Raw genomic sequence first — 14459 nt, forward strand, 5'->3', positions numbered from 1 at the left:
GACAAATAACTCCTGAAGCACAGATGAATGAAAACTCTTGCAATTATATTCTAATGAGACAGGAGGATGTTACCCTATTTTAAATGCACTCAAGGGGTCTACAAGCTCTTGAAAACTTCCTGTGCTCCCTGTGCCGCCCTTCCTCATCTCCTTGGGTTTAAACTTTTGTTTGTTTTTTTGTGGGTTTGTTTTTTGGGTTTTTCTGTTTTGTTTGTTTGGGTTTTTTTGACTCTTACATTAACTTTTTGAGGGGTAGCACTCTCAAAGCTATCTGGTAAATGAGATAATTATGTTTATTTTTATTTCTTTGTAACAAAAAGAGTATGGTTCTTGTAAGGCCTGCATGAGCATACAGAGATCCTGGTGAGATTTTTTTCATCTGTTTTTAAGGCAAGTGCCTTTCAGCCTTTCAAAACAGTTCTGGAGTGTAAGGAAAACGAGATGTGATGTTTGTGTTTGTTAAAAAGGAATGGAAAAAAAAAGAGGTCAGAAAGGTGCATTAGCTAAAATATGAGCTTGTTCAAAGCTACACTTTAATTAGATATCTTCTCATAATTGATCATAATAATAGCAATAAAAAAATCAAATCAAAATGTCAAAATCAGGTTTTACACAGCATATAGTTTTGTTTGTTTTTTTTCTTTTTTTAAGCCAGAAAAGAGTCAATTCACTCTTTTACAATTACTTTGTCACCAGTTCTGGCTGTATGGTTTTCATCACAGAGAGGACCTAAGATTCTCTTAAAATGAGTGGTGTATATTCTGAAGTAGACAGACAGGAAACGAGGGGGGGGGGGCGCAGTGACGAGTGGCAGTGACACAAAGACATTTCAGTTCTCTATCAGAGAAAAAGTACAAAGGCGGAATTGCTTTGTAAGTCACTTTTAAGCAGACGGAAAGTGAGCAAGTACTGAGCAGTGTGTGGCACTCCAACTGATGCAACGCCTGCTCTGTGACTCACCAACCAGAGCCTGTTGAACTGAGAGATGCAAGAAGTTACAAGCAGGAAACTGTCTAAGAAGTTACAATTTTACGCTGGCAGAGTCAGCCTGCCTGAAAGGGAGGGCAGGCTGGGGAGGGGCACCCTGGCAGGTAGCCTGGAAGCTCAAACCAGGAACTGCTGGAACAAAGAGTGGAGTTGGATGTAAAAGGACAACAGGAAGCCAGGCTCACTGAGAGCTGTACTTAAAGGTCGGCTGATCTAACACTAAGGCCTTAATTCCACTACTCTGCAGTTTCTTTTTATTTCTATTCCTCCATTTTCTGCCCCAATCAAACATTTCCAACAAGTTTACATCCAAACTAATGCTGAGAGCAGCGTGGGAAATCCTTGCCCATAGAATTGGTTTTGCCTTGGTCATTTTGTTCTGTCTTCCTCTGTTCTCATGAAGTGATAACTGCATTTGCATACTAGTGCAATAAAAGAATTGACGTTCAATTTATGTTTCAACACTTCATTACATCATCAATTACATCTCCGTCTCTTAATTTAGGTGCTTGTTTAGCCTGTGCTACTTAAAGTGCCAGAGAAACTTGTGCTTCAAAATATCTACTGTCAACTTAGCATAATGGCAGGGTAATAACAAACACCCAGAAATTAAACTTAAAAAAAAAAATCTAGAAAATATTCACTCTAAGAAACTTGCAGGGATATTTCTATAGAGCATAGAGTCAACTCGTAAGCAGCCGCACCCAGTGAAGGGCATGCTATATGCACTACCAGTTAATGCTACTCTGCAGCAGTATGATGCAACTACAGGTGTTGTGGAAGCTGGGACCTGCTAAAGTTGTCAACTGTATCTTCACAATACTCCTGTAAGTCAGGGAATTGCTGCTGACTCAATTTTCTAAGTGAGGGAATTGGATAAGAGGTGCTCTGTGACTTACCTCCATCAGGTGGAAACCCATGGCAGAGGAAGTCACTGGACATGAGTCCTTCAAGTGCTTTGATAGGACCTCTGCATTTGGCTCCCCCTTCCCACTGTGAGATGACCTCCCCCACCTTTTGAAACTTGCCACATCACCACTACTCCACTCTGCTTTTTCTCCAGATGAAAAAGACAGCTGAACAAAATGACAATCAGATGTTTCCATGTTAATAAAATAGTCTGAATATTGGGAAAAGCAATGGGGAGGAGACAACTCCCAGCTGGTGTTGGTAAGGACCAGTACTATGATGCTTGAGTTAGATCTGCTTAGACTTTTACGCATCTAAATATAAACAAGCTCCTGACTGCTATTAAAAGCTGGCTCCAAGATAGAACAAAACATACAAAAAGTCAGAAGGGATTTCTAAGGTTCAAAAAAGGAAGAAGTGACTTCCCATTTGCAGGCACTGTTAAATCTGTTTATATCTGACCAAAGGAACTGCATATATATATGAAAGGAAGATGGTAGAGTCCAGTGGCAAAGCAAGAAGTGGAAATAACCAGTAGCTTCCCTAAGTTTGCTAAGTAATCTGAGCTGCAGATATACATTATGTTAGGATAAGAGCACAGTTGTTTCAAGAACAGACAATGATCAAATAAGGCAACCTTTAAGTTCTAATGGTAATTAAGATTAGAAGGCTCATAAGTGCAAGAAGAAAGAAACAAACTTTCTTACCTCCATAAGTATAAAAGGCATCTCGCTCTTTCGTTTGAACCACTATCCCAACAACATCCACCTGCCTTACTGGATGTCCGTTATAAAAGAATATACCTAGACACAGAACACTCTTGGTAAGTGTAACTACTTCTTTCAACATCCTACCTTACATAGTCACATTTGTCACTAAAAACATACTTTCTTACATATTTAATATATCTTAAATTATACAATACCTAGTTATGTGAAAAATTCCCTGGATCAGTGAGCACTGGGAACACTGGAAGGAAGAAGTATCAGCTCTACTTAGGATACCAAAAACTTGCTTTTGTAGAGAGTCAGAACTTTATTAACCTCTTGTTTTCTTGCACATTTGGATCTGAAAAACAGCTTGTTTGCTGCAGGCATTAGGGTTTTTTTAGTTGTTGTTTTGTTGTTTCATTTTGGTTTGTTTTTTCTTTGTTGTTCTTTTGGTTTTTTTTTTTTTCTTTTTTTCTTTTTGTTTTTTACATCTTCATCAGGCTTCAGAATAAATAATAGAACACAATGGAAGCAGCTTGGGCTTCTCACAATGCAGCTGTTCCTGATTAAGGCAGAGCCTCCAAAAGGAAAACTAACATAATTCTGCCTTTCATTTCTAAAAGAACAGGAGCCATGAGGGGCGGGGGGATAGAAACAACCCTCTTAGATTGCGGAGTACACTACGCAGTCATCACGGACAACATCCTGAACTTCAGTTTCTGAAATAACACATTCTAAAAACATCCCTTCAGAGCTATTTTTGTGCATCTATAAAGATGACTTGAGTAAGAATAACATGTAAAAACACGTCCAGGAAACAGCAAGAGCCCAGTGGACTTCGACAGCACTGAGGTTGCCATGTGCTGTAATGCCTTTCAAGAGAGTGACAAATGTTGTTAACAAACACTGATGTAAACATTATACACTGAAGCTTCACCACCCACTAGCAGGAGGATAATAAGGCAATAAGCTCCAAATATATCCTGGGCTGGCTAATTTTCAGTCAATATGTTTTCTTCAGCTTTCGAATACTGCTGCTTTACTGAAATATACTATCTGGGATGTTCAATAACTGTCTTCCAAAAACTAGGTAACTCAAGGGACTCAGAAGGGAACACTTGGCTCCATACACTGTGGCAAGTCTTATTCTTACAAAGGGAAAGAGAAACACTGCAGCAAAGGAGTCAGAAAAATGTTCTGTATAAAAACAAACAAACCAAAACCAAAATCCCAAAATAACTTGTCCTACATGGCTGGCAGCCTTAAATGAGCCTGGAATTAACTTTCTTCATGTAAGAAAGACAAAACCCCAAAGTTTCAGAACAAATCACAAGTGATCAGCCAAGCAGCTCATAAACAGAAGTTTTGCTCATAAAAATCCCCTGCAATGTTTTGAGGATACATCTATTGCTGTCATCTCAGAGCTGGCTATACTAATCGTGCAGTCACTGGTCAGGTCTGGCGTAGAGAATATTTAACAGGTCTGCCCACTTTTCTCTCATTCCATTTACTACGACACCAATAAACACTACTATAGAAATCCCCAATAGAGACAGTCCCGGTGTATATAATTATTCACTAAACCTTACAAGATCTCTGTAAAAGAAGGTCTGGGAGCAGAGACTCCAAGCTCTTGACTGTGCAAACAAGCAACATGTTATTATGTTCATTTCCCAGTTAGTAAGCTGAGTTTTGGCAAATGACAGAGACCAGAAAAAAATGGTTCTCTCCATCCCCATAAACTCATATAGAATTCCACCCTTACTCTCTGAGAAACTACCTGAATTCATTTGAAAAATGAAATAATATTTATACTATCAAAAGTTGTTGAACTTGACTACTTCAAGGTGTAAATTGTTTCTCCCGCCAGCTTACTTGTTCAAATTATGTTCATATTGGTAGCAATAAAAATATACTAAACATTTGAAGTTATGTGCAAACACATTCAGTCAAGCTCCTAGTAGCCCAGTAAATAACACATATGTTAATATGCTGTTACCACAACAGGAAGCCACAGCAGCGGTATAGGGGGCTATAGATACAGAACTCTCTAGGGCAAGTTCTGGTCATGTCTTTACCAGCATTACTGAGCACTGAGCTGTTTGCCATTGTTTTAATTATTATTACCTCCTTTTATGCTATTTGTAGCTTCCCTCGCTTGTTGATAAGCTGTCACAATGCAGTGGTGCATGATAACTCTGAGAAAAGCTGATTTCCATGATGTGATTATGTGTTACAACCGAGTTTGACACCCACGCTCATTTCAAGGCCCCTAAGACAACACAATTGCTGTTTTTATCTGGGAGGTTTTCCAGCCTTCTTGTCACCATTTATAGCAGAAGAGTAATTGGCCAGGTTTACTGCTTTCCTCTATGTTGTTTTAAGGGATTAGTCATTGTGGCATCAAATCCTAATGCTTAAAAACGGAAAGAAAAAACTTATTAGGTCATTCAGTCCATTTCCTCAGGGCCAATGCAAGACCATTCCGTACAGTAAATTCCTGGCAATCTGTACAGTCAGGATATAAACAATCCCAGTGAAGGGCATCCCACCTTTTTCCTGGGAAGGCTGCTCCACAGTTTAGCAGATGTCATTCTAAGGATGTTTTTCCTGACATCTGTGTTTCTTTCCATTCCTCCTAGTTACAACTCTTTGTTTTGCACTCATTCATTCTTAATTACCATTACTTAATGACTGATTTATAGCCAATCATATACTTAGCTTCAGCTGGTCTTAACAAACCCATTAAAGGCAGGAAACATTGACAACAAACACCTACCTTCTTCCTTCCCCCCAAAATTTTTTTTTAGTGTTTCTGTTATGCTATCGTTTGTTGCCAATAAGTAAGATACACTGAAAAATGTTTTTTGGTACGTACACAGCACCAGAAGAATGAACAAAATTCAGGATGTTTGTTCTATGAAACTTCATTTTATTCGTTAAAGTTTGGTTTAGAAAATGATACAGGATTGCAAGTAGCTTAGCTGTGCAAAATGCCAGATGCACAGGAAGCGGAGAAAGCTCGCATGCAACCAATTTTAAAGACTGATATCTTGACATGACAGATACCACTTCCTTAGGATCATCTTACAAAAAAGAGTAATAACAAAACTGAAAGAGTTCCTGAAGCAGAAGACAACCTACTTAAGTAAAAGAACAGGAAGGGAAGTGAGAAAGGAAATTCAGGTATTTTAGAGGTGGAAAAAAAAGAGAGCAGGATTGTACTTTCTAGGACTGTTCCTGCTCTTGTGAAATGTTTGTTGATGTTTGTAAGTTTAAGTCTTCTGAATATATTTTAATTATTATTAATGCGTGTGCATCTACTAATGTCCACATCCAAACTATAATCCTATTCTGCTGACATTGAATTGTTTTGTATTTTGTTTGAAAACAATTAAGATGTCTCTAATTAAAGCAGCAACAGTTTTTACCAGATGCATTTGCTACACTGCACACTTTAAAAAGGCCTCTAAGTACTACTCATTCTAGTACAAACATCTACAACAGACTGTAGCCTAATTCTTGCGACGGATTTGAGACAAGTCTCCCACCATGTTAAATATCAAAAAGGTATATATACTGGGCTTTGAAGTTTGTGAAGTCCCTACATCCATAAAAATGGTTGCGAGAAGAGCAAAAAAACCACCAATCCTTCATTTCTGCAAGAATAGCACTGCTGTTAAAGAGGTAAAATAACCCTTGCTGTTAAAGAAAAATAAATAAGAATAACAAAACCTACAAGGCAAAGCATATTCAAAGAGCCAAACAGATGTACCTTGTCTCGGGGGGGGGGGGGGGGGGGGGGGGGGGGGGGGGGGGGACAAAAACAACAAAAAAACCACAAAACACCACCCAAACAAAACATCAAAACCAAACCACAAACACACACTCTGCTTAGGGTTTACTGCTTTTCCTCATTAATTCTAAGTTCCTTGTGTTCCTCCCTGATAATCTTGCACCTTGTCAAGCTTCAGTTTGGAGTAATGAATGCTTCTACAGCAGAAAACATACTGCAGTCTATTTAAAGTCTTTGTAGTGAAAACAGAAATTCAAGGTCAGACCCATGTTGCTTTAGACAATGTACACATGTGGGTGATATTGGCTGAAGACCAGCAGGAAACAGACTGCAAAGCATACAGTTTCCAACAAGGGTTAGGAAATAAAAGGTGTGGTATAAGATTCAGCACAGATGCCAGAATTTACCATAAGGCTGTTCAAATGTATGAAGAATGTCATATATCTATCATATCTAGAAATTAAGCAGACAAAACTTCAAAACCTGTATCTGTTTTATAATATATTACTATCCAGAGGAAAAAGCAAAACGCATACACCCAGCAATGTCATCAACTATCAAAATTTTGCAACAAAGAGAAGAGGCATAAAATCCTTCTCAAATGTTGTAGAGACAGTGGAAAGGTATAACACATACAGCCAGAAAGGACCAGCGTTTTTAGAATTAACTTTATCAGAATATAACAAGCACAGAGGAAACACGACACTACCTTAATGTAAAAGAGGTTCTGTATCTATATATATGAGAGGAAGAAAAGCCATTAGAACGAACACATTTTTTCAGATATATTTCACATAAAACCTGTTGTTCTTAGAACTGTTAAAGATACTGACGTCACTTAGCTTAAGGGCATGCAAAATTACTTTACTGGTGTTCGTGAAGCATTTTGCAATCCTTGGATAAAGAGCACAACACAAATCAATTATAATTCTGTGTGCATCATAATCAGCACATATAAGTACATACCTGGCACTTGTTTAGATTCTCTCATTTCTTTTATATCTTTAATATAGAGTCTTGCAAATGCAGAAAATACAGGATCCATCCCCCAGTGCAGAAAAGGTGTCTCTCCTTCATACTTCTTGGACTCAGACTGCATTCAGCCCCTGCGAATGCGGAAGAACTTGTAATTATTTTCTACATGGGTAAAGCGCTGTTCACTTATGTTCCAAGCGAATGAAAAAATAGCTTGTGATTTTACACACGATAACACAGCAGAGCTGATAAAGAAACACAGGAACTTACCTAATACAATGTTACCATTGTGTCACCACATGAAATACTCAAAATATCCATACTGATTATTTACTCAAAGTACTAAGACTTGACAGCAACAGCATTTTGGCCAGCTCCTTCAAATGAAATAGAATTTCAGGGATTTCTCCTCTATGGACCCATAAACAGAGAAGCAAATGCAACACTTCCCTAAAAGAGCAGGATTGTGGGATACTATTTGATTACTTTCTGTACACTTGATTATTTCCCCCCCCATCATTCTCTTTCCCTTTCATAAGATATTCTTCTTGTTGTTCATCCTGTGCTTTATTGCCGTTGCAGGGGGAAGGCTTATTTTATATAAAACAAAAGCAACTGGCCCTTCTTTATTATTGGCATACTGTCTCCAGTAACTTTGTAATAGTTACTTTCCCCTTTTACCTCTTCAGATTTCCTTGTTTAATGCCTGCTATCTTCTGCCATTACCAGAGCCAATTCTCTGCTTATCACAGAGTTGACGTCGAAAAAAAACAGCACTCAGTTCAGGAAGGATCCTTGTAGAGATTTGGAAGCTGAATATACTTTTTATTAGCTTCTCCTGTATGGATAGTGAAATTGTTCCCATAAAGCTTTCCAGGTCACCCTTGAATGGGTGTCAGCCACTTACAGCTGTAGGGCAAAGGTGGTAAGTGGATTGATTTTGAATAGTGTGTAATAGGGCTGAGATCTGGCAGCTACAGTCTCCTGAGAGGGAGCAGCTCCTTGCTACAGGTTGCCAATGATCCCTGTAGTCTGCAGGAGACACTTCTAGCTACTGATGTAGAGGCAACACACCATGAATATCATGATAGCATTTTGCTTCTTTGAGAAACAGAGCTTGGATTCTGCATGATTTCTGTTTTCACACTTAAACTTTAATTTGGGGCAGAAAAAGAGTGTGTGACACAACATGCTGGAGCATTGCTGACATCTACTCTACACTGTGAAAAGAACTGCAGAGGACAATTATATTCATTTCCAAATTTTAATTTTTTTTAAAAACAACAAAAGGTTAGTGATACTTTGACCTTCCTTAGACTGGTCATTTGTTTTGTGAGATGTTGAAAGTATTTCATTTAGTCAGTTCCACCAGTCACTTCATCTTTGAGTAACAAACTAAATAGTTTTGTTTACACCTGGATTTATGTCTCTCTTCCTGCTACAGGCAACTTTTCCCAACCTATCCCATTTGCACATGCAATGCCTACTCAAAAACATTTCACCATCCTTTTCTCACTCAAGCCTCCCTATGAAGCACACTTTTTCTGCTGCTGAATTGCAGACACTGCTCAGTAGAAATTTATAAACTAAGTTGTTAACTGTATGATCTTAATAATGCAAAGCTGCTGTTCCTCCATATGGCAGTTCTCCGGTTGCTTGCTATAGTCTATGTCAAATTTAGACCATAAACTTTCCCAAGCAAAGACATGGTTTGAACCTGTATTTTACTTAGCATGCTCATTTTCATAATAAAATTAGTCTTCCCCATCCCTCTCTTTTTGCTTGCAGTCTCTAGTACAAAGTTGCCTGCATTGTCCCTATGCTACTGTACTTTTATAGCTTCTATAAAAAAAAGTAGGGGGGGAAGAAAAAAAAAAAAAACACCAAAATAAATTTAGCCCAACAAAAGGTCATGGCGAATGAGAAGAGCTCACACATCACTCGATAAACATACGCACTATAGTCAATCAAGGTTAACACATAATGAGTTGGAATAAAGAGAAACACTACTGGTCAGTGTCATCCTGTCTCCCACATGCAAACAGGAACTTTTAAGATATAATTTTGTCCTTAATGGTGCTACAGTCTCCCAAATATTCACTTTCAGTGGCACTTCTCCCCTAACAAGAAACATGGATACAATCACAGTCTTGTTCTCCAAGATAATCTTTTATTCAAAGTAATATTCCTTTCTGCACCATGCCCCCCAACTTACTCTGCATGGTTACAAAGTCTGTCATAGCTCAGCACCCGTTTTTTCTCCTAGACAGATGGCAGACTGAGCTAACAAGCCAAAAAGAGAGAACTGGGTAACAAGCCTGTCTAACTTTCGTATTTTGCGTGAACAGCCATTCATTGGAGTAAGATGCAGAAGTCACCCCTGCACGTGTGTACATCTGAGGGGAAATCAATGAAGCAGCACCACTGGAAATTAAAATATCTGCATTTTGGTATTTCAGTAAACAGTTGTCAAACCTGAAATGCCCAAATGTTAACAGATCACTAGTCAGAAGTCCAAACAACACTTCTAGCTTAAATGAAGCATCTCCCCAGATCTTTTATTCCTTCCCTGTCCTGAAGGGAGAAGGATTTCTGCAGCAAAAGCTCTTTCTATCTCAGAAACTACAGGGAGTTAAATCTCAAATTCTGGAGCTTCCTTCTAGCTCCCATGCCTTGTTACAGCTCTTCACTGGAGAAATTTACAGCCATCACATCTATCTTCATGTACAGAACCACTCTGCTTGGTTCAAGTCTGCTACAGACACACCAAGTTTAATCTTACAGATCTGGCAAAGATTCCTTGACAAAAAATAACTTGTGCCCCCAGCGCTATGAAGGCATCACAAGATTTCTTGAAGTCTGCAGGACAAGTCTGCTGAAGTCATGAGTTACAGACACTCCATCCACACCAGGCTGGGACAGTGAAACCATACTCCAGCCACTCACTCGCCTTCAGCGATGTCCGACAGCCACATGAAGAGCATTCTGCAGGGCAGTCTCCCCTTACCTCTTCATGGTCCCAACAGCCCTCCCAACCCCTGCCACCACCCAAACCCAAGCCCATTTTCTTTCTTCCCTCTCAAGTGGCCACTTGGTAGCTACATTTGAACAGTGACCTATTTAAAGCCAAAAGCTTGTGGCCTGCTGGAAGGAAAAGATATTTACTGCTTCCTGTGCTGCTTGCCTCCACATGATCCTATTACAAGTCCATTCTTCTCAAGGTGTTAACAGCAGTTGTCTTTTTGCTCCTACAGCAAAGGAAGATGTTAAGTCAGAGAAGCAACCCTTTCCAAAGTATCTATTTTTCAGTTAGTTTCCAAGCTTGTTTCAGGCAGATTGATAGTATTAGAAAACATAATTCTTACAAGGCAGATAAAATTCTCCCAATCAATTTCTCTTTTGCTGTATAGTAATATCTTCCCGTAACTTTTTCTTGTGTTGGGCACAGGAAGCCTCTCCATCCCAGGCAGAATACCCCAGGGGTTAATTAATTAGTGAGTCATTCTGGCGAAAGTGGAACTTTGCATTATGCTGGAAGTGTTTTCAGCTCTTAACTGGTACCATTGGTGATATATTATCAGCAAGGAAGATAACAGCTACCCTGTACAATGAAGGTCCAAGGGGCAAATAGCAGGCATTGTGGAGATGCACAGCATTATAATCAATGAGAACACAGATAGCTAACAATAGACAATTCTGAACAGATACTATATGTACAAATGTTTAAGGATTAAACTGGCTTTTGCTGAAAGACAGTGATAAGGCTTAGCAATACAGAGTCCTAGCAAAAGGTCATTCCTTTCTGCATTTTGTCTTAAATGCAGCGTGATGACTTTACAGTCACTGTAGTGCAAGGAATTCAATCCTGCTACAGGACAAAAAAAGGCAAGAGAAGCATCTGGTCCACAAGTTTATTAGGTATAAGATATCTGTACTCTATTTTCACCTCTCTATAAAATAACTCCAAAAAAAGGCTATAAAGGCATAATCAAAAACAAAAATAGAATTAAGTTCTGCTATTTGGACCACTTCTTGGGAAAACAATGCCATTTCAAAGGCAAAAATCTAAAGTTTACACAGTAATTATCTAAATGCAAATAAACAAAAAGCCTCAATTTGAGATTATTCTAGACACTAACCTATTAGAATAAGGCTCTGTCTTTCACCTACTGCTATCAACGCTAGCTTTCCTGACTGTAGTGAGAATTAAACCAAGTCCATAATCCTCAGAGTTATCTTGTGAGCTCAGCAAGGTATTATCCTAAAAAGGAAAGAAGGTAAACCAAGGAAAATTGGCAGCCTTCCCAACAACATCACCACACAAAACCAAGCCCATTTTCTTTCTTCCCTCCGAAGCAGCCTACTTGGTAGCCTTGTTAGAATAGCTCCCCATTTAACACCAGAGTGATTTGTTCAACAGAATCAGCCCTGGCCAATAAATTTCTTGGCTCCTATTCCTGTGTTCACCATGTACCTTTTTCAAAAATGGTAAATGATTAAGAATTGGTCTTCTTCCAACCCCAGTGAAATGGAAACTCCAAAGAAGACTATCTGTTTTAAAGTTTCTTGTTTTTTTTTTCTCCAGATGTGATTAACAACCAAAGCTCTTGAAAATTGCCTTAGTTTGAGATGAATGGTTTGGAGCCATAGAAAAGGTATCTTGCCAGCAGTAGTCTGCAACTACTCTGCAACTGTGGGCAGGCCACTGTAAAGATTCTTTCTCAAGTTAGCTGTGAATGAGAAGCAGAGAATATTTACCCACCAATACAGGCAGCTTAAACATCCTCTTCTGCAAAGACTGCCACTACTATACTAGCACTGATGATTTACACAGGAAGCAGCTCCTGAGCTGTTAGAGTTGCCAACCCAGTACATTAAAACAACTTAAAGTCACCATTGGTTTACTTGAATAAATCAGGCTACAAACTGTGGCTGTTAAAGAATTGCTTCATGGGTCAGCCATTCCTGCCACAGAGAAAGCAACTTGTGGAAAGAGGAGCAGAGTCAACAGCTGGGTTTTGTAACAATCTCTGTCATCTGAATTGAACTCATCTGTGTTTGAGTCAACACTCTACATGACAAATGGTATTATTCAATTCTTCATGATCAGCAGAGGCTTTCAGCATGATACAGTTAAAACCACCGTATTTCAAGAAATGTTTTTAATTACCCAAGGCCACATACAACATTTTAAATTAAAACCAAACAAACCCAGTATCTTATTATACAAGTAGATCTTAGTGAGCTGGAAAGTAAAGCCTTTGGTTACAGATAATATAGAATAAAGATTCTATAGAAACTCGCCCATAGACTTTTTAAAAATACATAATTAAAAGAAAGTTTTCAACACCAGTAACAAGACAAAAACCATCACCAAGACCAAAATACATCACTGGAAGATAAAAAAGGCTCCTGAAAAAATGTGTATGGAGATCAACTTTACAGCTGTTAGAAAACTATCAAACAGTAAAATAAGGTCAGTTTGGATCCACTCCCTACCTGGTGATTCTATTAAAAATCAAAGTAGGGTAAGCACTTTCAGTCTTTCCTAATAAACTACCTTCTGCTGCTGCTCATGTGTAGTCCTGTAAGTTTAGATGCGACATGCTGCAACAAATGTCAGTAAGGGCACTACATGTCCTTAGGTCTTATATACAAGGCAAGTACAATTCCAATTTAAAAAAATGCTTTTGAAACAAAATTAAAAGAGCTAGAACTCCTCTGAACTTCCAGAAGTTTAGTAGTTCCTGAAATGTTACTTGTACAAGCGTTAACATCTGTCTAACTTCCTGAGATAACACATTGTCCTGGTTTTGGCTGGGATAGGGTTAAATTTCTTCCTAGTGCTGTGTTTTGCATTCAGTATGAGGAGAATGTTGATAACACACTGATGTTTTCAGTTGTTGCTAAGTGCCCTCCTAGTCCAAGGACAGCTCCCATGCCTACTGACTGAGCTAGGTACACAAGGTGGGAGGGAACATAATCAGGACAGCCAGCCCAGCTGGCTAATGGGGTATTCCATACCATGTGACATCATGCTCAGTATATGAACAGTAGGCATGATCCAGGAAGTACCAATCGCTACTTGGTTATCCGTCAGCGCGGGTGGTGAGCAATTGCATTGTGCATCACTCATTTTGTATATTCTATCATCATCATTATTATTATTTTCCCTTTTCTGTTCTATTAAACTGTCTTTATCTCAACCCACGAGTTTTTCTCACTCCTACCCTTCCGATTCTCTCCCCGTCCCACTGGGGGGGCAGGGGGAGTGAGTGAGCGGCTGTGTGGTATTTGGCTGCCTGCCAGATTAAACCACGACACACATTTACCAAAAAGAAAGAATTACAGAATTTTTCCTAAAGATACTGCTTGAAATTTTAAACATCATATGTCTTTTAATTACATTAGATTGTATTACAATATACTTTCCTGGCAAGGGAAGATGGTGCAAGACAAAAGAGCCATCACCACAAATCTTAGCCAGTAGGGAGTCTATCAACAACATGGAAAGCTATTGTCCACAATGACTGTAATAATCAGGATATAGATAGGAGCAAAAAAGCCTTGTTTTATCAACAAACTGACACCACTACTGTGTAATAGTCTTCCAGTGGAGTTATTGCCTCCATGTCGTAACCTGTAATGTATTTCCCTCTCTCTGTTTTTTCCTTTCCGCAGCACTGCCTAGAAATCCTTCTGGACAGGCGCATGTGGCTGCAGGAGACCAGACAGACTGGCTCCTCCAACATCAACAGTCTTGGAAGGAAGGGGGACAAAGCTCGCAGTTCTTGGTTACAAGCATTGCAACTTGTTTTATATGCAAGTTAAACCTTGTAACAAAGTTTTGGCACCCAATTTTCCAAAAGCATGATTCTGGAAAACTAACAAGGAAGTGTGCAATAAAATAAACAGTAGAATTAGCTCCTTCTGATCTTTGTCCCATGCATTAGTCACAAGATATTTTCCTACGTATCAAGAAATCAGCAAACCACTCAACAGACCAGCAAACTAGCTCTATATGTTTGTCATGGACAGCTATAAGCTTACCATAAATAAGGTGGTAGTAGTAGTCACTACTG

The 14459-nt window shown here is 39.0% G+C and overlaps 1 protein-coding gene across 2 annotated transcripts in view; it reads right to left on the reverse strand.

The window, feature by feature from the left end:
* The window catches only part of STN1 (STN1 subunit of CST complex), a 54760-nt gene that overhangs the window by 30191 nt on the left and 10110 nt on the right, over nt 1-14459 (reverse strand). For both annotated transcript variants that reach the window (XM_075154987.1, XM_075154986.1), the window contains 2 exons: nt 7369-7508; nt 2604-2699 (listed from right to left, as the gene is read on the reverse strand). In XM_075154987.1, coding sequence (XP_075011088.1) covers nt 2604-2699; nt 7369-7501 — 229 coding nt within the window. In that variant the 5' untranslated portion in view covers nt 7502-7508. The remainder of the gene's footprint in view (nt 1-2603; nt 2700-7368; nt 7509-14459) is intronic.

The sequence above is a fragment of the Calonectris borealis genome, chromosome 7 (assembly GCF_964195595.1).
Source record: "Calonectris borealis chromosome 7, bCalBor7.hap1.2, whole genome shotgun sequence".
NCBI classification, from domain to species: Eukaryota; Metazoa; Chordata; class Aves; order Procellariiformes; family Procellariidae; genus Calonectris; species Calonectris borealis.